At 39.7% G+C, this 27829-nt stretch overlaps 1 protein-coding gene across 7 annotated transcripts in view; it reads right to left on the bottom strand.

Annotated features, from left to right (window-relative positions):
* Positions 1–22347, bottom strand: part of LOC121539513 (neuronal PAS domain-containing protein 3-like) — a 316876-nt gene extending 294529 nt beyond the window's left edge. For 3 of the 7 annotated variants that reach the window (XM_045207543.1, XM_045207545.1, XM_045207546.1), the window contains exon 1: positions 20912–22347. In XM_045207543.1, the coding sequence (XP_045063478.1) occupies positions 20912–21063 (152 nt within the window). In that variant the 5' untranslated portion in view covers positions 21064–22347. Of the gene's footprint in view, positions 1–18742; positions 19263–20911 lie in introns of those variants that run through there. The other 4 variants (XM_045207547.1, XM_045207549.1, XM_045207550.1 and 1 more) reach the window with 2 other exon arrangements.
* Between the last annotated feature and the right edge of the window lie 5482 nt (positions 22348–27829).

Here is a 27829-nt window from a genome sequence, read left to right as displayed (position 1 = left end):
ATCAAATCAAGCTTTATTTATACAGCACATTTCAGACATGGAATGCAACGCAATATGCTTCACAGGAAAAAACAAATAAAAAAACAATGAAAATAAAAACTGAAATATTTACTACACAACAAACATAAGAGGATAAAAAGAAAATAATAACAATACAAACTGAAAGACTAAAAAGCACCCGGAAAAGCTAAAGCTAAACAAATATATATTTTTAAATATGTCCACAGTTTCGGCCCCCCTCAGGTTCTCTGGCAGGCTTTCCAGAGGCTGGGGGCATAATAACTAAAGGCTGCCTCCCCATGCCTCTTGGTCCTAGGCTTTGGGATAGTTAAAAGTGCCAGAGGACCTGAGGGACCTAACTGGGTACATAACTTAAAAGCATGTCTGGCATTTAGTATAATTATTATTATTTTTATTTAAAAAATGTATGCACTCACTAACTGTAAGCCGCTCTGGATAAGAGCGTCTGCTAAATGACTAAAATGTAAAAATGTAATTTATTGGGGTGCACAATCGTGGATTGATTTAAAAACCAATAGAAGAATCTTAACATTTATTCTAAAACTCACAGGCAACCAGTGCAGAGACCTTAAAACCAGTGCAATGTGTGATCTCCGTCTGGTCTTGGTCAGTACCCGTGCTGCAGCATTCTGTATGTTTTGCAGTTGACCAATGGCTTTCTTGGGTAGACCAGACAGGAGAGCATTACAGTAGTCAAGCCTGCTTGTAATAAAAGCATGGATGAGTCTCTCTGTATCAGCCTGAGAGAGAAACGGTTGCACCTTGGCAATGTTCCTCAGGTGGTAAAAAGATATTTTGGTCACATTCCTAATGTGTGAATTGAAATTTAGTTCAGAATCTAAAATAACACCTTGGTTTTTTTATTTGGTGTTTTGTCTTTATTGCCCATGAATTAAAATGTGCGGCCAGATTCTCTCTCTGTACTTTGGCTCCAACAATAAGTACCTAAGTCTTGTCTTGATTTAGCTGGAGGAAGTTGTGAGCCATCCAAGTATTTAAATCAGTCTAATAATTTATCCGTGGAGCTAAAATCCTCTGGTGACACAGAAATGTAAAATTGTGTATCGTCTGCTTAGCAGTGAAAATCAATGCTGTGCTTTCTGATAACGCTGCCGAGGGGTAACACATACAGTGGGGGAAAAAAGTATTTAGTCAGCCACCAATTGTGCAAGTTCTCCCACTTAAAAAGATGAGAGAGGCCTGTAATTTTCATCATAGTACACGTCAACTATGACAGACAAATTGAGAATTTTTTTCTCCAGAAAATCACATTGTAGGATTTTTAATGAATTTCTTTGCAAATTATGGTGGAAAATAAGTATTTGGTCACCTACAAACAAGCAAGATTTCTGGCTCTAACAGACCTGTAACTTCTTCTTTAAGAGGATCCTCTGTCCTCCACTCGTTACCTGTATGAATGGCACCTGTTTGAACTTGTTATCAGTATAAAAGACACCTGTCCACAACCTTAAACAGTCACACTCCAAACTCCACTATGGCCAAGACCAAAGAGCTGTCAAAGGACACCAGAAACAAAATTGTAGACCTGCACCAGGCTGGGAAGACTGAATCTGCAATAGGTAAGCAGCTTGGTTTGAAGAAATCAACTGTGGGAGCAATTATTAGGAAATGGAAGACATACAAGACCACTGATAATCTCCCTCGATCTGGGGCTCCACGCAAGATCTCACCCCGTGGGGTCAAAATGATCACAAGAACTGTGAGCAAAAATCCCAGAACCACACGGGGGGACCTAGTGAATGACCTGCAGAGAGCTGGGACCAAAGTAACAAAGCCTACCATCAGTAACACACTACGCCGCCAGGGACTCAAATCCTGCAGTGCCAGACGTGTCCCCCTGCTTAAGCCAGTACATGTCCAGGCCCGTCTGAAGTTTGCTAGAGTGCATTTGGATGATCCAGAAGAGGATTGGGAGAATGTCATATGGTCAGATGAAACCAAAATAGAACTTTTTGGTAAAAACTCAACTCGTCGTGTTTGGAGGACAAAGAATGCTGAGTTGCATCCAAAGAACACCATACCTACTGTGAAGCATGGGGGTGGAAACATCATGCTTTGGGGCTGTTTTTTCTGCAAAGGGACCAGGACGACTGATCCGTGTAAAGGAAAGAATGAATGGGGCCATGTATCGTGAGATTTTGAGTGAAAACCTCCTTCCATCAGCAAGGGCATTGAAGATGAAACGTGGCTGGGTCTTTCAGCATGACAATGATCCCAAACACACCGCCCGGGCAACGAAGGAGTGGCTTCGTAAGAAGCATTTCAAGGTCCTGGAGTGGCCTAGCCAGTCTCCAGATCTCAACCCCATAGAAAATCTTTGGAGGGAGTTGAAAGTCTGTGTTGCCCAGCGACAGCCCCAAAACATCACTGCTCATGGAGATCTGCATGGAGGAATGGGCCAAAATACCAGCAACAGTGTGTGAAAACCTTGTGAAGACTTACAGAAAACGTTTGACCTGTGTCATTGCCAACAAAGGGTATATAACAAAGTATTGAGAAACTTTTGTTATTGACCAAATACTTATTTTACACTATAATTTGCTAATAAATTCATTACAAATCCTACAATGTGATTTTCTGGATTTTTATTTCTCATTTTGTCTGTCATAGTTGACGTGTACCTATGATTAAAATTACAGGCCTCTCTCATCTTTTTAAGTGGGAGAACTTGCACAATTGGTGGCTGACTAAATACTTTTTTTCCCCAATGTACAGTATAAACTAAAAAGTACCGGACCCAAAATCGAACCTTGTGGAACGGCACATGTGGAACGCCATGTGATATAATTATGCAATTCTGTGTAGTACAGATCATGGACCCAATTCTGTTAATGGATGTAAATTCACTTCACTTACTGTACTTCAATAACCAAAAGAGATTTAGCTGACACCCCATTATTTCTGCAGACATCTTTCAATCTTAATTGGGTGCAGATATTTAACAGAGTTTTTGGAAAATGTGGTCACATACATTGTTTGGGGAGATTTTACCTTAATTCTGTTACCAAACTTTGCATCTGCACAGTTCTTCCAGTAAATGGGTTTTTGTTCAATGTTCTGTGTAAATTGTTCAAAGTACCCTTGTACATATAATTGTATGGTTTGTTAAACTTTGAAATCAATGGTTTTTGTTTGGTATACATTTTTAAATGAAAAATCTGAGTCTCAGCCTAATTCCGTTATTGTGGAATTGTCCATATGCATATGGCTACCTTCTCAAAGTTCTTCCATGGAACGTCCATGTTTTGCATGAGGGCAGATGTCAAGTAGGTGAATAAGTACATGGGCATCAATAAAAGCAGCGGGTGCATGAGATTACCATGGAAAGAGCTGATCAATCACTGCAACTCAGTGACACAACCGAGGGGTAAAGGATGCAGGCAGGCAGGACACTGACAGCTACTCCCCCAACAACCACAGTGACACCATGATGTAGTGGGTTGTACATAGAGTTGCAAAAATCCAGTAACTCACAAAATTCCCAGGGTTTCCAGAAATGGCCAGCTTATTCCCTCCTGATTCCAGGAATATTCCAACCAGGACTTCTGGAAAAACCTGGGCATTTTGGGAAAATTACTGGAAATGTGCAACCCTAGTGGGACAATAAACACAGAGAAAGTCCCAGACCATTTTAGAAGGCCAGGCCATCACTGATCCAATGAAACAAATGGTCATTCTGAACAGATGGAGCTTGTAAAGGGGAAATGTCCTCTGGAATCTACATCCCACTAGCTGTCTCTCCCTGGTGTCCCTTTTTCAATGATTTATGACTACCTTTCCATCAATCGTACCCTGAGATCTTTCTTTACTTTGAGATACTCAGGGGTCATTCCACCTCAAAAAGACCAAGAAATAAAATTTAGACACCCACCATCTCAGATTGTTCTGAAATCGTTTCTGTTGTTAGAAACAGATAAGATTAGCATTCCTGCAACATTACTTTGTTGACATATAATTTAATCTCTGAGAAATTAACCTAATTGATTGCACCCAAATTGGCCATTTTAATTTATAGGATTCTTATAATACTGAATAAATATAGTACCTACCATCCGATTTGGATAAAACCTTTTTCTAACAGTGAGTTAGACATGAGGAATCTAAATAAATGGCCAAAAGCCACCCACGGATCCCCCACACCCCACGCCAATACCACCCCAACAACGAGTATATAGTATCAGTTCTCTATGTTTGACAAGTAGTATGGAGCTGCGGCTCTGAGTATTGTTTATTCTATGTAATGTATTCTCAGTAAATTTGGTGATGTTTTTTCCCCCCCGTTTAGAGAAATTAGTCATTGAAGTTGGGTTTATGTCCCATCCTACATCCTGATATTACCAGGTTCTGACCACTAGATGGTGCTGTTCCTGCAATTAGGTGATTCTTTTCTGTAAGCAGTCTATGGACCAGAGGGGTATCCTACGAAGCAGGTTTGAGGAGTTAGCGAGGTAACTTGGTCAACTCTGAGTTCAACTCGGGATAACCGGTCACACGAAAGTGGCTCACCTTTTAGCAAGGTAAATTTCAATGGCAACGAATCCATCAGAACTAACCTGCTCCGGGGCAGGCTAACTCACGGCTAACTCTACTTACCCTGAATTAAATGACTGAGCCATGATTTGAGGACCAATGAAATCAGATTCCCTCCCTCTTGCAAAGATTACATCATCATCCCCATCATTTGAGGAGAACTGATACAATATTGTATTAATCAAATGTTTGTGTATTAAAACATAGTAATGTTAAAATATATCACATTACACATTTAGTAATGACAGAATGCATTTTAAACTTCACGCACAGTAACACTTTTGTCTGACTTAATACAATTATTTTATTGATAGGAGTGGGAAAAAAGGTGCTTGTGGTTGGGCAATGATAAGCACAACAAAGCACATCAAAGTCTGCATTAATGATAAGTAATAAAATAAAGACGTCACTTCTAAATTTCATATCATAGCCTGCTGAATTTGCAAGATAACTTTTAGTTCATTTTGATTTCGGCACCAATGAAAATGTGGAACTGACTCGCCCATGGATTGATGTTTCAGCATTTTCTCAATGAAGAGTTCGACGATGTGCAACATGCATGTACAGTTACAAGCCTGCAAGAGTTTGCGGCAGGTGGACGACCAATATCCACCATCGTAGTACGGACGAAGCCTGTGCTGGAATGTGAAGCTAACTGAAGCTAGTTAGCTTTAGAAAACCCTGAGTAGAGTTTGCTTCGTAGGATACCCCTCTGGTATGACAGCAACCCATGCTTTGTTTTTGTTTACCTGCCCACTGTTTTCCCCCTGTTCAATGCAAGTCAATGGTACCCACATTAGCATTTTCACCCTTCATGTCCAAATCATCGTAAAGTATCTAAAAATGTATTGTGTAACTCAATTATGTTACTTATAGATGATTTGGATGTGAAGCGCGACAATGCTAATATAGGTACCACTAACTTGCATTGAACAGGGGGAAAACATTTCTGAACAGGAAAAACTTAAAACATCCCCAAAATCATTGACAATACATTACATAGGATTAAGAAACAATTCTCAAAGCTGCAGCTCCATACTACTTGTCAAACATAGAGAACTGATACTATATACTCGTTGTTGGGGTGGGATTGGCATGGGGAGTGGGGGCTTTTGACCACTTCTTTGGATTTACTCATTGTTAGAAAAAAGTTGTTAGGTACTATATGTTTTGAAAATTATATGAATCCTATAAATTATAATTATATTTCAACAAAATAATGCTTCCAGAATGCTTATCTTATCTGTTTCTAACTACAGAAACCATTTCAGAACAATCTGAGATGGTTGGTGTCATGGCTTGCTGAAATGACATGGAACAACAATCAGTGGTTATTGTCCACCGACAACAACCATGAACAGTGGCATCGTGCACTAAAACAAACTGACGGGGCACTGAAGGCCAAATTCTAAATATTTGCATTAATTCTGTCTGTGTAGGCCTAATTATTTTCAATGTATATCTTAAAAGGTGATCAAATTATATTTAAGGTTTATTTTGTATTGTAAACATTTGGAGCAAAAAGCTGAATTGCAGCATACATAGGCCTACGTAAATAAGTAAATAAATAGAAAAATATGAGATGTTGTATACAATATTACAGTTAAGCAGCATTAAGCAGTCTCACAAAGTAAGGCATAGGGCGGTTGTAGTATCTGTCAATCCGAGTAGGGGGAAGCTTCAGTTTGTGACTGGATCGAGCAGATCTGCCACTGACATAGCCTCTCGTCTGAGGCAGCCATTTGTTATAATCCTGGGAATTGGAAAGCTTCTGGGCAAAAGGATCTGCAGAGGTGGGTGCAGCGGGACTCCAAGGACTGCAAAAATGTAGGTGGCTACATAAGTAATTATCTTATCAAACATTCTTCATCCAAGTATTGGTCATATTTAATTCGTTTTCATATCAGTTCTTTGTGGCTTTGGAGTTGAGAGCATGTGCATGTGCAGTGTTCTGTGTGGAACTGTGTACGTGTTGGAACCCTGGATTCAAATGACATTCCTTTAAACAAGACTGCACTCCAATCAGCGGGGGACTCCCACTTCAAAATGTCACCAAGTAAAGCCCAGCACGGGGCCTTCTCTCTATAACAACATCCTTAAGGAATGCTTTACTAGGAATATCTACAGAGCCACGGCTCCATTGTGAGAGAGGTTGGCCAGGGGTTACTGCTACTTCACAAGCACGTAGCTAGTATGACATTCAGTTAAGAGAGTGACAGACAGAACCCAGACAGACAGACGAACGGATGGACAGACAGGTTGGGTAGGCTACCCAGCTACCCAGCGTTTCCACATAGTAGGAATCAATTTATTCCAGGTCTGTAAGATGTAACAAGTTACTGCTACTTCAGAAGCTAGTATGACAGACAGGTGTTGTAAGGTTGTAGGCTGCCCGGCATTTTCATGTTGGAATCCATTTATTCCAGGTCTAAGTCTGTAACATGTTGTTGGAATTGCACCAACAGACTGAGCTAGGGCAGTTAATCTGGTTGGGTTTTTACCTCCTGCTCTCGCACTAAACTGAATAATCAATCGCAATTTCACAGAGAGTCCCTTGATCATATAGGAGGGCCCTGCAGGTGCCTGTGGTCAGAGCTGAGGAGCCGGGGACAATCAGGGGAGAAAATTATTGGGGCTTAATGTCCGTAAGTTACTCCACCAGGTCAACGTTATGGCATGGAGACTTATTATTCAAAGCGTCAGTTACAAATCTGGCCCAGTTGGAGAGAAGGAAAGAGGAAGAGGAAGAGGAAGACAGAGCAAAAGAAGCAGAAGCCGCAGTAGCAGACTGCCGACCGAGGAAAATTAGAAATAGATTTGCCCAGTTGTAGACTACTGGTTCGTTCCACCAATTCAGTGCCTTTTGAGATGTCTAACTTGGTGAAAAGAACTTTGATTTCACCTAAAAGAGAACATGTTCAACTTAATAAAAAACACTAGAAGAGCAAAATGAAAAATTATAACCCCAAATAAGTGCTAGCACTTAATGATTAGTTTTTCCTTTTGCTTTTTCTAGTACTAATCACCTGCAAGAGAACCTGTGGTTGTTTTGGAATACCTGAAACGCTCCTGCTACTTCTTTAAAAAAGTTTTCCCATCTCAAGAGGTCAAATAAAAAAATGACTGTAGTAAATGCCTATTAAGTGCCAAATAAAGTAACACGGTTGACCGTAACAGGGTTGACGAAAAGAGTAGAACCAGCTCACCTGCTTTTACGCTATGACTTGACTATTAGATGTTTAATGCTTCTTTTGAAAAAAATAAAATAAATTAATACTTTCACCATATTAAAAAGAGAGTTCAGTTCACATAACAGGGTTGACCTTAAAATGAATCACTAATCACATGAAATAAATAATCATCTTTAGAAATGACTTTGTCAAAGCAACAAAATAACTTAGCTTTACAATTATAGTGAAAACTTGGAGACATTTTGGGGTTAAGTTGGTTAAAAGCATCCTATAAGTCACACAGGGTGCACAGAGGGACATGTCAAAATGCTACATTTTAGCACTTCAGCAAATCTTTATTCATATTTTAAAAAATCTGATTTATTGAATTCTACATGTGGTCTATATTAAAGGGCACATCATTGAATATTGAATATATAATAGGTGCACAATTTCTACTTCAAATATCAAAGGGATGCAAAAGGCACTACTACAGCCCGGTGAGATGCAGGTTAGGAGTGTAGGTCCACAGTGGTAGACTGTGAGAGGGCGCGAGTAGAGGCCAGGTCTTGCTGGTAGCGTTAGAAGAGAGCAGGGCACCTTAACTAAAGCAGCAGATGGGAATCAGCATGCTCAACATCTGTCTGGAAGAATAGACACTAAACGCAGGTCTCTTCTCTGCTTTGGACGGACATTAAAAGATAGCCGTGTGCTGTGCCTGTGCTCTCTTCGCAATTCCCTTGTCACCTGTGACTATTTAAAGTCGTGACTTTGGTGTGCAAACAAAGCATTAAGTATTGTAAGCCAAGCCGCTGCTCAGTGATTGTGATGAATACAGAGAATGGTTATTTCCCAAAGGGAACCAGCAGGGAGAACAGTCATGCTTTTACAAATAGATAAAGGACATGAGAGAGAGAGAGAGAGAGAGAGAGAGAGAGAGAGAGAGAGAGAGAGAGAGAGAGAGAGAGAGAGAGAGAGAGAGAGAGAGAGAGAGAGAGAGAGAGAGAGAGAGAGAGAGAGAGAGAGAGAGAGAGAGAGAGAGAGAGAGAGGAGAGAGAGAGAGAGAGAGAGAGAGAGAGAGAGAGAGAGAGAGAGAGAGAGAGAGAGAGAGCGAGCGAAAGAGACCTTGTATTTAAACAATCGTACTTGGTAATTGAACTGTGCTCAAGGACAGGCACCTAAAAAAGCTGCCCCGTCAGCAGACCTGTAGTGATTGCATCCCCTCCAGTATAGGGAGGTGAGGTGGGAGAGAGTGGATATTGCACAGCCATTCTCTTAAAATACACAACACAATTTCTGTGTGTCTGCCTGTGCCTTGTCATGGAATTTTCAGGGAGCAATAACAGGGAATGAGCAAGTGAACAGAGCTATACTAGTGGACTACTTACTGTTTGTGTATAAGAATAGCTATGTTGGATTAATAAGGGTGTTATAGTATTAGGCATGGATAAGCAGAGAGAATAGTGCTTAATAGTCCATGGGCCAGCGGAAAATGTGTCCACTTTATTTTGGCTACCATGGCTATGCCCACATAGGATGACAATGCCCCCATCCACAGGGCACAAGTGGTCACTGAATAGTTTGATGAGCATGAAAACAATGTAAACCATATGCCATGGCCGTCTCAGTCACCAGATCTTGCCTAGTGCTTGCCTACGGAGCTGTGAGGGGAACGGCACCTCCTTACCTTCAGGCTCTGATCAGACCCTACACCCAAACGAGGGCACTATGTTCATCCACCTCTGGCCTGCTAGCCCCCCTACCTCTACGGAAGCACAGTTCCCGCTCAGCCCAGTCAATGCTATTCGCTGCTCTGGCACCCCAATGGTGGAACAAGCTCCCCCACGACGCCAGGACAGCGGAGTCACTGACCACCTTCCGGAGACACTTGAAACCCTACCTCTTTAAGGAATACCTGGAATAGTCTAACAGTAATCCTTCTACACCCCCCCTCCCCCAGTGGTGGTTGTCCCACTGGCTATCCTAAGTTGAATGCACCAATTTGTAAGTCGCTCAGGATAAGAGCGTCTGCTAAATGACTTAAATGTTAAATGTTAAATCTCAACCCCATTGAACACTTATGGGACATTCTGGAGTGGCGCCTGAGACAGCGTTTTCAATCACCATCAACCGAATTATGGAATTTATTGTAGAAGAATGGTATCGGTTCCCTCCAATCGAGTTCCAGACACTTGTAGAATCTATGCCAAGGTGCATTGAAGCTGTTCTGACTCATGGTGGCTTAACACCTTATTAAGACACTTTCTGTTGTTGTTTCCTTTATTTTAGCAGTTACCTGATTGTTTTAGGGAAATTGGTCATACTGGGAAATAAATCAAGTCCAAGAGATCGAATCTGGTAACGTATTGGTTTTATAGTTTTAACCTATAATAGTCTGTTGTAGACAAATACTCAGCATACTAAGATGAAAGGTGTGCTCTGTCATTTGTTGAGTTGTCCCAGCAAGTTATCACAAAGATTTAGTTAAAGACAAATGATCTCTTAAAACGAACATAGGTGATTATAAGCTCTTCTGTACCTGACCATCATGATCTTAAAAGTATGCACTCTAACCTTCAACCTTCCAAGTTATTTAATACTGTACACTGGGGGAAAAAAGTATTTAGTCAGCCACCAATTGTGCAAGTTCTCCCACTTAAAAAGATGAGAGAGGCCTGTAATTTTCATCATAGGTACACGTCAACTATGACAGACAAATTGAGAAAAAAGAATCCAGAAAATCAGATTGTAGGATTTTTAATGAATTTAGTTGCAAATTATGGTGGAAAATAAGTATTTGGTCACCTACAAACAAGCAAGATTTCTGGCTCTCACAGACCTGTAACTTCTTCTTTAAGAGGCTCCTCTGTCCTCCACTCGTTACCTGTATTAATGGCACCTGTTTGAACTTGTTATCAGTATAAAAGACACCTGTCCACAACCTCAAACAGTCACACTCCAAACTCCACTATGGCCAAGACCAAAGAGCTGTCAAAGGACACCAGAAACAAAATTGTATACCTGCACCAGGCTGGGAAGACTGAATCTGCAATAGGTAAGCAGCTTGGTTTGAAGAAATCAGCAATTATTAGGAAATGGAAGACATACAAGACCACTGATAATCTCCCTCGATCTGGGGCTCCACGCAAGATCTCACCCCGTGGGGTCAAAATGATCACAAGAACGGTGAGCAAAAATCCCAGAACCACACGGGGGGACCTAGTGAATGACCTGCAGAGAGCTGGGACCAAAGTAACAAAGTCTACCATCAGTAACACACTACGCCGCCAGGGACTCAAATCCTGCAGTGCCAGACGTGTCCCCCTGCTTAAGCCAGTACATGTCCAGGCCCGTCTGAAGTTTGCTAGAGTGCATTTGGATGATCCAGAAGAGGATTGGGAGAATGTCATATGGTCAGATGAAACCAAAATAGAACTTTTTTGGTAAAAACTCAACTCGTCGTGTTTGGAGGACAAAGAATGCTGAGTTGCATCCAAAGAACACCATACCTACTGTGAAGCATGGGGGTGGAAACATCATGCTTTGGGGCTGTTTTTCTGCAAAGGGACCAGGACGACTGATCCGTGTAAAGGAAAGAATGAATGGGGCCATGTATCGTGAGATTTTGAGTGAAAACCTCCTTCCATCAGCAAGGGCATTGAAGATGAAACGTGGCTGGGTCTTTCAGCATGACAATGATCCCAAACACACCGCCCGGGCAACGAAGGAGTGGCTTCGTAAGAAGCATTTCAAGGTCCTGGAGTGGCCTAACCAGTCTCCAGATCTCAACCCCATAGAAAATCTTTGGAGGGAGTTGAAAGTCCGTGTTGCCCAGCGACAGCCCCAAAACATCACTGCTCTAGAGGAGATCTGCATGGAGGAATGGGCCAAAATACCAGCAACAGTGTGTGAAAACCTTGTGAAGACTTACAGAAAACGTTTGACCTGTGTCATTGCCAACAAAGGGTATATAACAAAGTATTGAGAAACTTTTGTTATTGACCAAATACTTATTTTCCACCATAATTTGCAAATAAATTCATTAAAAATCCTACAATGTGATTTTCTGGATTTTTTTTTCTAATTTTGTCTGTCATAGTTGACGTGTACCTATGATGAAAATTACAGGCCTCTCTCATATTTTTAAGTGGGAGAACTTGCACAATTGGTGGCTGACTAAATACTTTTTTTCCCCACTGTATGTTACCTAATTTTGTAGCCATAAGTTCAGTGGCTGGTTGACAAATGTAATTAACATTATGCAATTGGTAATTAGAAAAAATACAGTATTTTAGCAACTGGACTATTGCTGATGCCCTTGACAACCCTCAACAGCCACTAACCAATACATATTTCAGTAGGTCCTATACTACAATATACAAATAGTGTAACTGTGCACCATCTATAAAGGCTGTAAACCTAAGGCTTTAATACTTCACCAGCTTTGTAAGTTGACACCCTCATCATTAGGCAGTTTGTTACAATGTTATGTTGGAATGTAGTGTACATGACAGGATTCAATCCATAGATTTTAAATTTAACAATATGGCATAATATTGTATATCATTATAATCACTACAAACCAGTGAAAGATATAGATTTTATATTGTTTGAAAATAAAATATCAAAATTAGGGAAGCAAATACCGACCAAAAACAGTAATATAAATAGTGTTTTAGGCAACAACCCAAAAAACTATTTTGCTAATGTTTTACAAAGATTATATATTTTGCAAACCTGGCTAAATTAGTTGTGTTATCTGCATAACTATAATCATTTTTAAATGATCATTAGGCATATTCCACATATTATTGAAAGAATTGTGGCAATATCAGAACAATCCAATTAAAACCAATAGAGCTGGTTGGCAGCCATATTGGAAAATGTGTACCATATGGTTAAATCAGCAATACCTAAGCATCATTGTTTAGACTTTTACTAGCTTTATGTAAAGTTTGGGGCACTCATTACGAAGGAATTTTGCGAAAATGTGTTACCTGTACCTCTGCTGGATGTAATGCATTCCTATGGAATTTATATAGGGTGCAATGTACTAGGCAGGTTTCACATCACATTTCTTGATGTTAACACAATTTATAGAATCATATTGCATATTATTTTAACATTTTACTGCAGTGGGCTAAATCAGGGTCACACAGTGTTTCTTGGTAGTCTTAAACAAATCTACTTTGAAACCCAAGTATACACCTCACCCACATGGTTATTGGCTTAAAAAAAAGAAGACACCTGTACCATGTCAGCTATTGAGTTGAAATGTATTACATTTTGAGTTTGCATCCCAATATTACACTTTATATACATCACAGAAGACAAAAACCATTTCACATAGAAATGCCAGATTTTCGGCTTTAAAAAAATTAATATATGAATTATGGAATTATGACAATTAGTAACATTCCACCCATGAGGCCACTAGTCATTTGAATGCAGGAAAGGGTTCTAATCAATAGACATCAGTGAATGCTTCTGAAAGATTTTCTAAACGTTTTAATGTAATATTTTAGAAATGGCAAAACAACTCTGCAATTCTGACTGCTTTATTAGGCTGCTGGGACTGATTATAGACTAAATCTATGATGACTGTATTTAGCTAAAAAAATTACTTCCCCAATGGTTATCCTTGTTCTGTGTGAAATTTGGTGTAGTTATCATCTAGGGTACCATGTGATAACAGAGCACATCCCAATAATGTCCATTCTGGCTCGATATATCCCAAAATGCTTCCATGTATGACATTTGACCCCCCAAGGTGGGCCCATATAGATGTAATTATCATTCCAATTGTTTCATACCTTAATATGTGTTGTATTATGCAGTTAATAACATATCAAATTGCCTTAGTTTGAGAAGATTGTTCCCTGATAATACAAAATAAAATGTCATACCCTCAATCCTGTTGGCCAAACTAACTGCATTGGGATCATAACATATAATGCAGTGATAACCACATTTAGCTACCTCTGATATGTGGGTATCATACCAAAATATAACCCATAGACATAAACCTTAATGAAAATCATCATTAGACTTTGCCACCCCAAAGTGGACAAATATGGCCCATGGGCACTATAACAGGTGCTTTTCTCTGAGCCCTCCACTACCACTTAAAATACACATGCAGAAATCTAAAGATGATACAAATGCCAGCCAGCCAGTCAGCCAACCAGCCACGCCTGAAAACTACACAGCAAAAAAAAAACATACGATCAAGTAGTGTATGCTGAGCAGCATCATGAAGCGAATAATAAAACACAAGCAACATCTCTCTCTGTAGACAAGCCTTATTGTGCTTTAACGCAGCAGCTCCAACCCGATGGCTGCACCGTTATACCTTTTTACCCAGGATGCATCTTCTTTACGCATCTCTCGCTCTCTACTCTGACCTTCACAGTAACCATGCAGTAACACACACACACACAGGGTAGGGGGAAGAGGGAGAACAACAGTAATCAACAGATCACTTGCGTCACATCACAGTTCCGGGGACCATATGTGTGCAGCCAGAATGAGAGACACACACCAGAAAGCAGAAATCAATCCTAATTGTGATAAATAAACAGAGTTATACACCTCTGTTCTCTTACTATGCAATATCCAATCGATAGGATTGGATAGTGTGTTCTCTGTACCATGGTTTTACAGCAACACACCATATCTAGTGCACCATCACCATCATTGTGAAAACGCCCAATCAGGAGGGCTGTGGCAGTGAAGGGAAAGGGATATATTTTTAATAAGGTCCATAACAAACTGTGTTTCCTGATAATAACGCATTAGTGTTTATTTCTGGCATGACTGTTTCCTTGAACAATTTGCTTTGGTACAATGCACTCCCTCCCACAAAAAAGGCAATTTCATCTAACATCTTTCTACTATTTCAGTTGACGGGAAAATGGCTTAAAAGATGAGTAGAAACATGTTTTACAATAAGCCTATATGTACATTGCTGCCTGGTTCAAGTTGTGTATGACAAGTGAAAATTACGGCCTACCTCTATCATTGTAAACAATAATTATGTACTGAAAGAATTTCATTTCTTTGTGTGTTCTTACAAATATTTACATATTTTGACATTGAAAGGCAGAGGGGAAAAGAATGCAATGCTTTAATATTTGAGACCACTAGCAAAAAATGCCTGGCTCAGTCTGTTATTCCATCAAAACTAAAGTAAAATGTAGCATCATTTTCAACTAAACATAGCCTAATGCTTTGTCTATAGCAGCCACACCATCACATCGCTCCTCTCTCCATTCTCCAGACTATAGCAATCAGAGTTATACTCATTCTTAATTATGTTCTATAAAAGAATAGGAAATAGGACAATTTAGCACTTTTGTTTGCCCAAAGGGAGGGAAATGGTTTGTTTGTGGTTTGTTACTCTGTTGCGTGTGAACTCAAGCCAACTCTCTCTCTCTCTCTCTCTCTCTCTCTCGCTCTCCTCTCTCTCTCTCTCTCTCTTCAAATTTCACCACTTAATCCAACCAGCAGAGTTGTTTGCCCTAGTCAGTCAGTCAGGATGGCATTAGTCAGATTACACCACCTTGAGGACAGCAACAACTATAAACAGCCTCCCTCCCACTCTGGCAAACATCAGGATGCTATTAAGAGGGGCATTAAATTAAATATATTCACCTAGTCCTTCAATCAGAATTCTCAGACCCAAGTGTTATTTAGTTCAACTCTCAAGTGGAGCGGAATAACAGATCAGAGTCTGATTTACTTCTGCAGACTGGCAATAGGAGACAGGTGATAAAGAAAGCACTCATGCACAGGCTATGAAGTTTCCCCCCTCAAAATTAATTCCATCTTCAAGATTCCTATCTCTCAGATATAGCCCAGAATGGCACACAAATATGCTCCTGCCAGAGAGATTACTAGAGACTGACTTAGCATAAACATTCCCTGCTGCTGCTGGCTGGGTGCTGCTGCAATTGTAAATGTACGGAATGAAATTGTGAATTAGTGAAATAGCAGGGTGCACTCAGACCAGATAGTTAGTAAATGTTTAATTAGGGTTATTAACAACATGTGTATAGAATAATAGTAATTCAAAATAGCAAGTAGTGGTCCATGTCAAGTTTTCACTATATTTGCTTTTCCTCACATACACAGCAAATAACCTGATTACGCTTATAGTTCTTGAATGACAGCTGACCTTCTTTTCCTTTTAGAGAAGAACTTACAGCAATGTGTCGTTAAAATGTAGCACAATCATGTGTTAGATACAATGTTACATCCCAGTAAACATTGATATATTGTAACTACTTTGTTAAATTCAATAAAAGCACTAGTAGTGTATTCAATAACACACAGCTATACAGTGCCTTCAGGAAGTATTCACACTCCTTTACTTTTTCCACATTTTGTTGTGTTACAACCTGAATTTGAAATGGATAAAATTGAGATTTTGTGTCACTGGCCTACACGCAATACCCCATAATGTCAAAGTGAAATAATGGTTTTAGAAATGTTTACAAATTACTTACAAATGAAAAGCTGAAATGTCTTGAGTCAATAACTATTCAACCCCTTTGCTATGGCAAGCCTAAATAAATTCAGGAGTAAAAATGAGCTTAACAAGTCACATAATAAGTTGCATGGATTCACTCTGTGTGCAATAATAGTGTTTAACATGATTTTTGAATGACTACCTCATCTCTGTACCCCACACATACAATTATCTGTAAGGTCCCTCAGTCGAGCAGTGAATTTCAAATACAGATTCAACCACAATGACCAGGGAGGTTTTGTAACGTCTCGCAAAGAAGGGCACCTATTGGGAGATGGGTAGAAAAAAGAAAAAAGTAGACACTGAATATCCCTTTGAGCATGGTGAAGTTATTAATTACACTTTGAATGGTGTATCAATATACCCAATCACAACAAAGATACAGGCGTCCTTCCTAACGCAGTTGCCAGAGAGGAAGGAAACCGCTCAGGGATTTCACCATGAGGCCAATGGTGACTTTAAAATAGTTACAGAATGGCTGTGATAGGAGAAAACTGAGGATGGATCAACAACATTGTAGTTGCTCCACAATACAATTTTTATTTTTTATCTTTATTTAACTAGGCAAGTCAGTTAAGAACAAATTCTTCTTTACAATGACGGCCTACACCGGCCAAACCCGGACGACGCTGGGCCAATTGTGCAACGCCCTATGGGACTCCCAATCACAGCCGGTTGTGATACAGCCTGGAATCAAACCAGGGGGTTTGTAGTGACGCCTAAAGAACTGAGATGCAGTGCCTTAGACCGCTGCACCACTCAGGAGTCCAACTAACCTAAATGACAGTGAAAAGAAGGAAGCCTGTAAATTATAACTATATTCCACAACATGCATCCTGTTTGCAATAAGGCACTAAAGTGAAACTGCAAAACATTTAGCAAAGAAATTAACTTTAAATCCTGAATACAAAGTGTTATGTTTGGGGCAAATCCAACACAACACATCACTGAGTCCCACTCATCATATTTCCAAGCATGGTGGTGGCTGGATCATGTTATGGGTATGCTTGTAATCAGCAAGGACTAGGGAGTTTTTTAGGATGAAAAGAAACAGAATATAGCTAAGCACAGGCAACATCCTAGAGGAAAACCTGGTTCAATCTGCTTTCCAACAGACACTGGGAGACAAATTCACCTTTCAGCAGGACAATAACCTAAAACACAAGGCCAAATATACACTGGAGTTGCTTACCAAGACGACATTGAATGTTCCTGGGTGGCCTAGTTACAGTTTTGACTTAAATTGGCTTGAAAATCTATGGCAAGACTTGAAAATGGCCGTCTAGCAATGATCAACAACCAACTTGACAGAACTTGAATAATTCTTTTAATAATGTGCAAATATTCTAAAACCCAGGTTTACAAAGCTCTTAAGAGACTTACCCAGAAAAATTCACAGCTGTAATCGCTGCCAACGGTGATTCTAACATGTATTGACTCAGGGGTGTGAATACTTACATAAATGAGATATTTCTGAATTTCATTTTCAATAAATGTATAAATGCATGTTTTTACTTTGTCATTGTGGGGTATTGTGTGTAGATGGGTGAGAAAAAAATCGATTTAATCCATTTTGAATTCAGGCTGTAACACAACTAAATGTGGAATAAGTCAAGGGGTATGAATACTTTCTGAAGGCATTGTAAAACAGTCTGCTATGAAGTTGTCAGTGTCTGTAATAAACTCAGATCCTAAAGCTTATTTCTAACTTGTTTGATATAGTGTGGGGGAAAAAACATAAGGATGTAGCTATAGCATAATTAATGTTTATATTATTTGTGAAAATACAGCTAATTGTTGCCTTCAAGAACCACTTTAAACTCCAGGTATCAACATACCACAATGAATTTCAATCTATTCACCTGCTTGTTTTTCAAAACATGCAAATGAACTATAATACAATTTGACTGTTGCAGCCACCGTGTTGTCCTTTACTACAAGTCTACTACAACCATTACCAGTGGGTGATTTCTGATCCGACAACACAGAGAAATCCATGTGCTACATTTAAAGTTCCTCAACAGCTGGTTTCTGGTGTATGCTAATTTCTCTCTCACAAGCTTCAGACTGACTGACGTTCCGCTGCAAAACAGCAAGCAGAGAATCACCACTATTGCACACAGAACAGCACAGCCTGGCCTAGCAAGCAGCTCTTCCATCTACACAGAAACAAACAGCGGCATTGTCATCGATGAATGCACATGTTCACGACGGTAAACAACCTTGCTTAGCACATAAGCAATGCGAAAGTGCCTGCATTGCTGGGCATCACTAGCTGTTCTGTAGTAGCCTATAACATACGCCTTCTCAGTCTATACCTGTTACCCGAACGCCAAGGTCCCCAATTATCAGATGCTCTCCTGCTGAAAAGGGCAACATCGAAACTTCTGACATCTCCACTCAAAATTGCAAAGCATCTAGTCATAAGCGTTAACGTTTTCATATAGAAAAAGAACAATCCAAGCGTTACCGTTCTCTTCTTGTAGGGTCTTGCTGAATGCTAGGTTTGGTGGGCGCCATCTTCCTGCAATTATTTGATTTCTTACTTTTTTTTCTTCAGATTTATTTTGACATAAAGCCGTGCCGTCTGACAGCAATGCGTCATGTAGACTAGGTGTATTTAAACAAAGCCATAGCGCTGATGTGGACCAGCCGTGCCCCTGTCTCCGTGTATTGGCGTTCATGAGCGTGAAAAAAGGAGCAAAAAAAACCGAGATCGAGCTCCAAAGGCATGCCAAGAAAAGTGAGTGGAAACCAGGGGATGCTTCTCAAATCCAGCTGCTCTCCTGATATATGGAGCTCGGGTTGTAACAGTGGAATTGCTACACTATAAACGGGAACATCGTAGTCTATCTTTACATTTTTCCGCAAGAGCCTCTTGTCTTCGGTGCTTCGTAAAGGATTTTTCTGAGTCTGTTTGTCTGTGCATTTTCCAGCTTTTCCTGGCTCGCTCTATGTGAAAAAGGACACATCTTCTCTCCAGCCGGCGCAACAACGCCACTCAGTTGTAGTTGGAAACAGTTTTTTATTTTTCCGTTATACAGGTTGCAATACGCAAATTCCCTTGGATTAGCTTTTTGTTCTGCAATTAGAAGCATCTATTATTTTATGCATTATGACGTTTTCTCACTAAATGAACAGCTTTTGATCATCTAAATAGTTTTGCAGATATTGGATGTGACTATATATCACTAACAACATTCATAATTGAAATAAAAATATATCCACCTACATACGGTTGTATCTCTGTTTTACGTAGGCCTATTATTTCATTTATCTGGGTGTGATTAACTTTTGTAGTCTGATCTAAAAACCAAGCTATTTTAGTGCAATATAACATAGCCTATGAATCACCCATGCATTAGCCTAATTGTTTTAAACATTTGCATTTAAAAGCATTATCATTCGAGTGTCACATCAGATAGTCAAGAATGATGGAGTTGGAAATATTCTGATATAGGGTAAAAGGCCTAGAATATCCCAAAGCTTCCTGATGCAGCATTGCAAATCTTTTGCAGACAAAGTGTGGATTGTAATTGTGAGTTAACTTTTTCTGGTTTTGTTATGTACTTTTATAGGCATTTTTGTTGTTGTTGATCTCTGCTCTTTCAGATTTCATCTGTAATATAGCTAACCATACCAAAATGGTTGTTTTGAAAATATAGCCTATAAAAGTTGTTTTGTTATGTAGGCAAAAAATGTGATCAAATAAATTAAATTGCTTTAGAAAAAGTGACATGGATTATTAGTATCAACCAATTTCTTTCAAAGTTTATATTTAAACAGGTGGCATGTCACTGGTTGCCATTCACATTTTCTCTTTCAGACAGCTAATGTGGCCTGTAGCTATACGCTAATCTATAGGCCTATATGTTTGATCTGAAACAAAATAAGCTGCCCAACATGTTTTATAAAATATAATGAGTCACTCTGAAATACTTGAGATTTTAACTGTGGGTTGCAAAAGCTTTTAATCATGAATACTGTAGTTTCTAATTCAGGCCTGTAATGTCAATGTGGTAACTTTTGCCAGCCATTAAGTCTCTGTATTTACACTTTGTTGTGGTTTTGGTATGTTCTGAGCAACTAACAGACCTATATAACATATACCTACCTTCATTATCTTTGATAGGCCATACACAATCAAGTAGCAAGTAAATCATTCAGTGTAGGCTATAGATTACCCTAATTATTGATTGTAAAAAAGTATATTGAATGACCGCTCAGAATATGGGCATTTTCATGATCATTTGCTTAAAGGTCTCATGGATAGCCTAATTTAAGTTATCTTTCAGAATAAGTTGATTGTCTAGCCAAGTGTTGTTTTATGCGGCACATTCCACATGCAACTTCATGTAAAGTGACTTACTACATTCCGTAGGTTGTAGCCATTTGAACTAATGCCATGTATTGTTGTTATCAATATGGCCTATATTGCATAGGCTAAATGGCATAATGTGAAACTTGATAATGCCATATGTTATAAACGTGGTAGGCCTGCCCATGTCCAAAAACCACCCAAAGTGTTCAGTGACTTATAACATATCCATAAGACTATTATTGTGCCCGTGTCGGAATTAAAGAATTGGTGAAATAAAACAATACAAAACACATTTCCCCAGTGGTCAGGTCAACATACCTTTGTTGATAGGAGGTGATCCCCTGGACGTTCTGTTGGTTCCCGTTAGTGGTACCGGGGATTCTCCCCATGGCAGGACCTGATGGCATTCCCCCGGCTCCTCCACCTGCCGCCGTCACCTGAACGCTGAAATCCGGGAAGATCCTGATCATCCCCGCTCTGGTAGATTGAACACGCACTGAGTCTATGAAGATTTTTCAAAGAATATCAGCAGTCTTCCCTCCAGCCGAACAAGTCACACCACAATCCCATTAGTGATGGTTACCAGCTCATCGGCCATTCTATGTCTGGATTTCTCTCTGTATCAGCGGCGAGACAACTGCAGCTTTCAGGAGGTTAGCAATGACATTGATGCCGGTAGTGTGCGGGGCAGGAAACGCGTCCTCTACGCAGGGGTGTGTAAGTAGGAGACGGTGGAGAGATAAGTGAATATTGTTATTTATCTTTATCTAGCTAGAATGACAAAATGTTGATACTGTTGTGCCAAATAGGCTCTTGCGTAATTCTTGCGTAAAATGCTGAAAATTCTAGCATTATATTTCTGATCTATTCAGAAATTAGATGTATCCATTCAGTTTAGCATTTCCTATATGTAAAAGTGAAACATTGATTAGAGTTAGTGATATCTGGTGATCTAGAAGTTGAAATATAAGAAGTGACAGCCGGTCAGGAAGTTTTAGGCTACATACAAAGTTAACAGGAGAACAAACTGACAGGCGCTTCTTCGGGAACCGAAGCTCACCAATAAAAAGTTCACCAATAAGGTTATTTTGAATTTACTGAAGTTTTATCTATTTTAGATAATCAAATATCATACGGTTTGTTTAGACATTAGAAAAAGAAAGGGCTTAAAGCCACAATCTCGGACCGGTTTGCATTCTCGGTGCGCTTAGCATCCTTTTCCAAAATTCCAATCCAAGTGTTATTATTACGAACAAAACAATGCAAGTTAACGTTTTTAAATGGATTACGTTTTAGACTTACATCATAGACACAACAAAAGTTAGCAGTAGTTCGCTGACCAAATCGTTAAACCTAGATTAGAATGAGAGGATTGCAAAAAGTTATTTTATGCCCTACCACTATTGTTGGCACACTCGTCACTTTCAAAACAGCACCGATGCTATTTGTAAGGATGCCGAGATGTGATGATATGCCAGTGCGCAAAAAAATCGCTCAAGAAAACTTCAAAATAACGCTGACGCGTTCAGTTTTTGTCCAACAATTGAAGTGTTATCTTTCTTTGAAGGACTGAACTCCCCTCTCCTCTTGACTGGCGCTCTATCTATGTGCTGTTGTTTGTGTGAGGTGTCTCCGGAACAGGTTTTCTCAACTTGCTATGCCCTAATGTGCATCGGAGAATTTGTAAATAAGCGTGTTGCTGTCTGTGTGAATTTCCCGATAGACTGTGTTGTGTGATCAGGTAGTGTGCAGCAATGCCATTCCTAGCGCGTGTGAGCTGATGAACTTGGCCTCAGCAGCTGCTGATGGCTCGCGCAAGCGATGCCTGAGCGCGCGCCGCCCCATTCCAGCCAATCAAAGACCATGACAGGAACGCGCAAAGGATGCTGCAGCAGAAGTAACCCATTGCAGCCCGGGATTCCATTGAAACAATAACCATTCATTACGCGGGTAAAGCACAAATTAACATACCATCAAGCCCTCTCACACCAAGACAGTGCAAGCAGTTATGTGTTTGACATATACAGTACAGCCAGTACAAACTAGACACAATTACAAAAATAACAGGTAGAATAGATGAAGAGGAGTACTTCATAATTTTATATAAAGTTGCCTATAAAAACATATTCCCTTTATTTTTAAGAATTTACATTTAGGCCTAAATGTTTGCTTGAACTAAATGCTTGAAGAGGACACCAACTCAAGTTTTCATAACACATGATACATTCTATAGCATAATGTTCTCCCCTCAGAAGGGCAGAAGCTTATGCATAGTAAATAAACATATGTATACCGTGTTAATCAGAGACAGGCCACCACCTTTTGTAGTCCCTAGGATCAATTCCCCCAAAAATTGTATCCACGGTTTAGGATCTCAGTCAGGGTCTCAACTTACTGTTGAGAGTTAGAATAGTAGAATACACATGGTGCAATTTTTTAGTTGTACATCAGCAGTTTTTCTCTTGTAATGTCAGTCACTGACAGTCACTCAATTAGCCCATGTCAGCAAAAACATTTTAGATTGGTAAATTAGTCTAGGAGCCAGCTATTTAAACTTGTAGGAATCATGGTCGAATTACCGACCGGGGCCCCTACTGATTTTGTTAGTCATTCCCTCACTCAAATATCATATTAAAAACTGCAAACATTTCTCTCCACCCTATTGAAAAATGTGTAGAATTGCAGGAAATTAGTTATACAATTGTACAATCTTCTCTCCGGCCCATGGCAAAATGTGTAGAATTGCAACAAACTTGCTTTAACATTGCAATATTTTCACTACGCCCCATGGTATGATTTCTCTCCGTTGTCAAGAGGGGGGCCGCTAAAATGCGGAGGCCCCCCAACTAAATGTCGTTTAGGGCCCCCAAAAGGCTAGAGCCGGCTCTGACTACATGTGTGGGTATGAATGTGGGTATGCAGACCCGTGAGCCACTGCAATCCCTCATGATGAGTTCAGATTTTCTGTGGCCCCCACCCCATCAAAGTTGCCCATCCCTGATGTTAATGAAGGTTTTGCAAAAACAATTCTAATCTTTAAAGTAGGAGCATTCTGTCCTTTTTTACACTACATCTTTGGTCTATAAAACTACACCTTTAGATAATGGAAGTTGATGAGAAGAACCACATTGCAGACTCTTATGAAATTAAATAATCCTCTAAACATAGACCAATCCAGATGATTAAACACCAATAAAAAACAATCAAAGCTCTTCACCTGAGACTTAAAATTGGATCGTTTCTCTAACCATGTCTAATAAAACTGCTCTAAGAATGAGGTCCAGAAAACGTCTAGCCTCCTTTTGCTGTATTTTCCCTGTAATGAAATCAAATGAATTGCACTGGAGGCTTTAAACCGACATTGCAGGCTCCTGATACAATTAGATGAACAGTCTCTGCTGCTGTTTACCTGCTCAGTTATTTGGAGGGCTCTGTATTGCATTTATTTTTCTACAGTTCTTTGCTAAAGTACATGAGACAGATTGGGGGCAGCTGCAACTGCTCCTCTTCTCCCGCATGACATTTCAGGTATAGTGGTTCTCTCTCGCTCTCTCCTCTCTCTTTCCTTCCACCCCTCTCGTTCTCGCTCTTAGAAAATAATGATAATCAATGGTATGTGGTATACAACTAGGGCCAGGCACTTTATTCTGCATGGGCACTTACAGTGAATAGAGCAGTGTAGCTAAGGAGGTTGTGCTCTTTAACGGAGCTTAATTGAATAGTAATCATTTGGGGACATGCCTGCACCTGATTTCAGAGGACGTAACATGCTTCTCAATCAGAATGGTTCTTATTCTCCCTAGAAACATTAAAATCAAGTATAATCTTTCAACTTTAGGAAGGGGGGGGGCACAACAGACTTTGGTAGGTATAGGCTATTAAGGGCAAGGAAGCAATCTCTTTACCGAGGACCAGTGACCAAGTAATTGACATTTTTCCCAGTGCCATATTGACCAATTAGCTTAATAATGTGAGGATGGATAAATACTGTCAAAAGCCCTGCTGTTAGCTAGCTGAACCTGTCTCCATCACATATTGCCAACCCCAAACAGAACACAACGCAGAGTCTGCAGAGGTCAGAGCAAAAGTCCATCACTAACACCTATTTGACTGATTCTATTTTGCTAGTTTTTGTTCTCCTCTCTTTTCATAAAACTCCTCCCTCTTTGACTGACTCATGATAACAATCCCATAAGATCCATGTTGTATGAAGCTAAGGAAGGACACATTTTGGAGGACATGCTATCATACCATGCAATTCTACAAGTAGCTGTGTCATTTACCTTATCGGAACTTTGCATGTCTCCTCCAGAATGAGAGAGTGAGCTGTCTCTATGTGATAACACTGTTTTAGAATGTCTGGTTGAGAATGAGTGTTAGCCTTCTATATGATAACACTGTGATTCCAGAGGTCATCATTCCTTCTTGTATCAGAAGTGGATAATTGAAGCCGCTTCTCAGAATCCTAATTTCATCTTTCTTTTGTGAGTACCAAAGATCCAAGTCTTATAGGTGATTCATACATTTATCTCTTTTGTCTGGGAGGAGACTTGTTTTGTAATGTCTTAGGGAGGATAAAGCACTGTTTGAGTTTTGGTCTGAGATATGTGTTAATGGAAATCCAACTTCAAAATGGATTTAAAGGACAATACAGATTTAGGATCTTAATTTGACCTATATTGTCACAGCTAAATAATCCTTCAGCAAAATGATTTGAATGTTTAGTCCATAATGTTGCTTGATCGGTGGTTAGGCTATTAGCTGGCCAAAAGTAGGCTACCTGAAAAGTGTAATACTGTTAATATAACCGTGTGTTAGTGTGCGTTTTCAGTGAATTTATGTAAATCATGAAGCTCATCTGCATTTCCTGCGGTGTAGGAAAATTCTCAGCAACAAAAGTGATCAAATTAAGATCATACACCTGTAGTTGCATATATACAGTTTGGTTTTAATATCACAGATAGTCAAGTTCTCACAAGTTTTCACTATGCACTATACCACCGTTTTTTAAACTCATGTAGGGCCGGTTTCCCCGACACAGATCAAGCCTAGTCCAGGACTAAAAAGCATTCTCAGTGGAGAGAAAGCCCATTGAAAGAGCTTTTTACTCCAGGACCAGGGTTCATCTCTGTTTAAGCAACCATCCCATGTTTACTGTAAAGATAATACATGTCAGTAAGGGTAATTTTTTGTGGTGACAGAGCACCTTTGATCGGATTCTTACTTTAATCACTTAATTTCCATTGTCCAATCTGATGGATAGGTTAGCTTGTGAATTTTAAAAGCCAGGGAGGCATAGGGCAAGGAAAACACTCACATTTTACTCAACCCCCCTAATGTGATCTGAAATATTGCTTCCCTGTGTTTTGAAGATGACTCTTGGCTCAAGAGAAATGATGAATTAACTGTTGTGAGGAATTACAGATGGGACATTCAGGAAAAAATACTTTCAATATGCTAATGATTGATCGGAATGTCCAAGTGGAGATGACATCCTTGCTTTTATTTATCCTCGATTATAAGCTCCCGCACTGCCCTTTCAGACTCCTATGCGATTCCATATCAAATTGTTTCTTAATGCGGTTTGATGACATGTCTGAAATCCAATCACCTAAACCTCTCAAATTACATGAACACACTCAGCACAATCCCTGGTCCACTGATGGGGCCAGCACCCCTGTCATCGCCCGGGCCCTCAGACACACACACACACACACACACACACACACACACACACACACACACACACACACACACACACACACACACACACACACACACACACACACACACACACACACACACACACACACACACACACACACACACACACACACTGTTGATGTCAGCCACTGCTTACCACAATGATCAACTCACACCTGGTTGTCTTTTGTTTTGACCACTTTAACATTCTTTCACATCTCTTTTCCAATTATTAAACTTTTGAAGTATATGACTTTCACATGGCATATTTTGTTATTTTGTGTGTGTCCAATGTATAAGCTTGTCATCACTCACATTGATTGTCATAGTGAACAACGTGGGAGTCTCTAATGGCCTGGCTATACATAAGCCTATAATGTAGCACATAAGCTTCAGTGAATCTGTTTTCAATTCGTACCACCATCTTCTTTTCCTCTTCCAGATTAAAGTACATTGGCATTTTGAGGATGAGGAAATGATTCTATCCATCTCTGGAAATGAACGGAAGACAGTGAAAGCTCTCAAAAGCACACAAGGCCATCAACGATGACGGATAATTGCTACTAAAATACTTTAATGTTTTACTTCAGACTGCAATGTAAAACCTTTGCCTTGACTCATTACTATCCTTTGTTCATTAGATAAAAAATGTGATGCACAGTACAACCACACCCCGAAATATTCCCATAAGTTTGTGACATTTAAATCACAGGACTCTTTCATCCCTCCCTTTCCTAACTTTCTACACATCATTTTTTTTTCCCGTCTTGTCTTTTTGACATGGCGTAATCATGTGTGATCTTTTCAACAAAGAGTGGCCAGTCATCTTATTCATTTTGCCAGCCATGTTTAAGCAAAGACACCAAATCAACATTTTGACTGGTGGTAATTGCAAAGCCACCATGGTTCGATACACATGACCTTTATTCCCTTTAAAGTTATTTCAATTTCTTACAAAAAGATCTTGTTAATTGCAAAAAGGCACAATTCTTTTCTTTTTTTCTATCACGTTATATTTCTTTGAGGACAAGGTAGGAATGCATTTCCATCTAATTTATAAATCCTTTCAGTCAAGTCTAAACCCTTCAGCAACAATAAGAATAAATAACTATTTGGGAATGTTCCTATTAATAAGATAGAAGTGTAAGGAAAGCAACAGTAATCAAATACCTCATAATGTAATATAACATCCAGTGTTTCTATTCTGTGTTCCGTACTGCTAGATGAAGAGCCGGTAACATGGCAACTGATGGCTGAGGAAACTGTTGTTTTACGTAATATTCACATACATAGTGTACATATGAGATGAGTAATGCAAGATATGTAAACACCCTATTCCCTATAATGCACTAATTTTGACCAAGCCCCCATAGGGTGCCATTTGGGACGCTAGCATACACTTGATGTCGTTTTTTGTAGTCGACATTCAATGACATCCCTAAACATCTGTTTTCATATAACCTCAATCAGTCTTGTCAATCACCTGTTTTTCGTAGTACTAACTCCTCGAATCCCCAATCATGGCTTAGACGC

This window comes from Coregonus clupeaformis, chromosome 25, assembly GCF_020615455.1.
Source record: "Coregonus clupeaformis isolate EN_2021a chromosome 25, ASM2061545v1, whole genome shotgun sequence".
NCBI classification, from domain to species: domain Eukaryota; kingdom Metazoa; phylum Chordata; class Actinopteri; order Salmoniformes; family Salmonidae; genus Coregonus; species Coregonus clupeaformis.
This window is presented reverse-complemented; position numbering and strand designations above follow the sequence as displayed.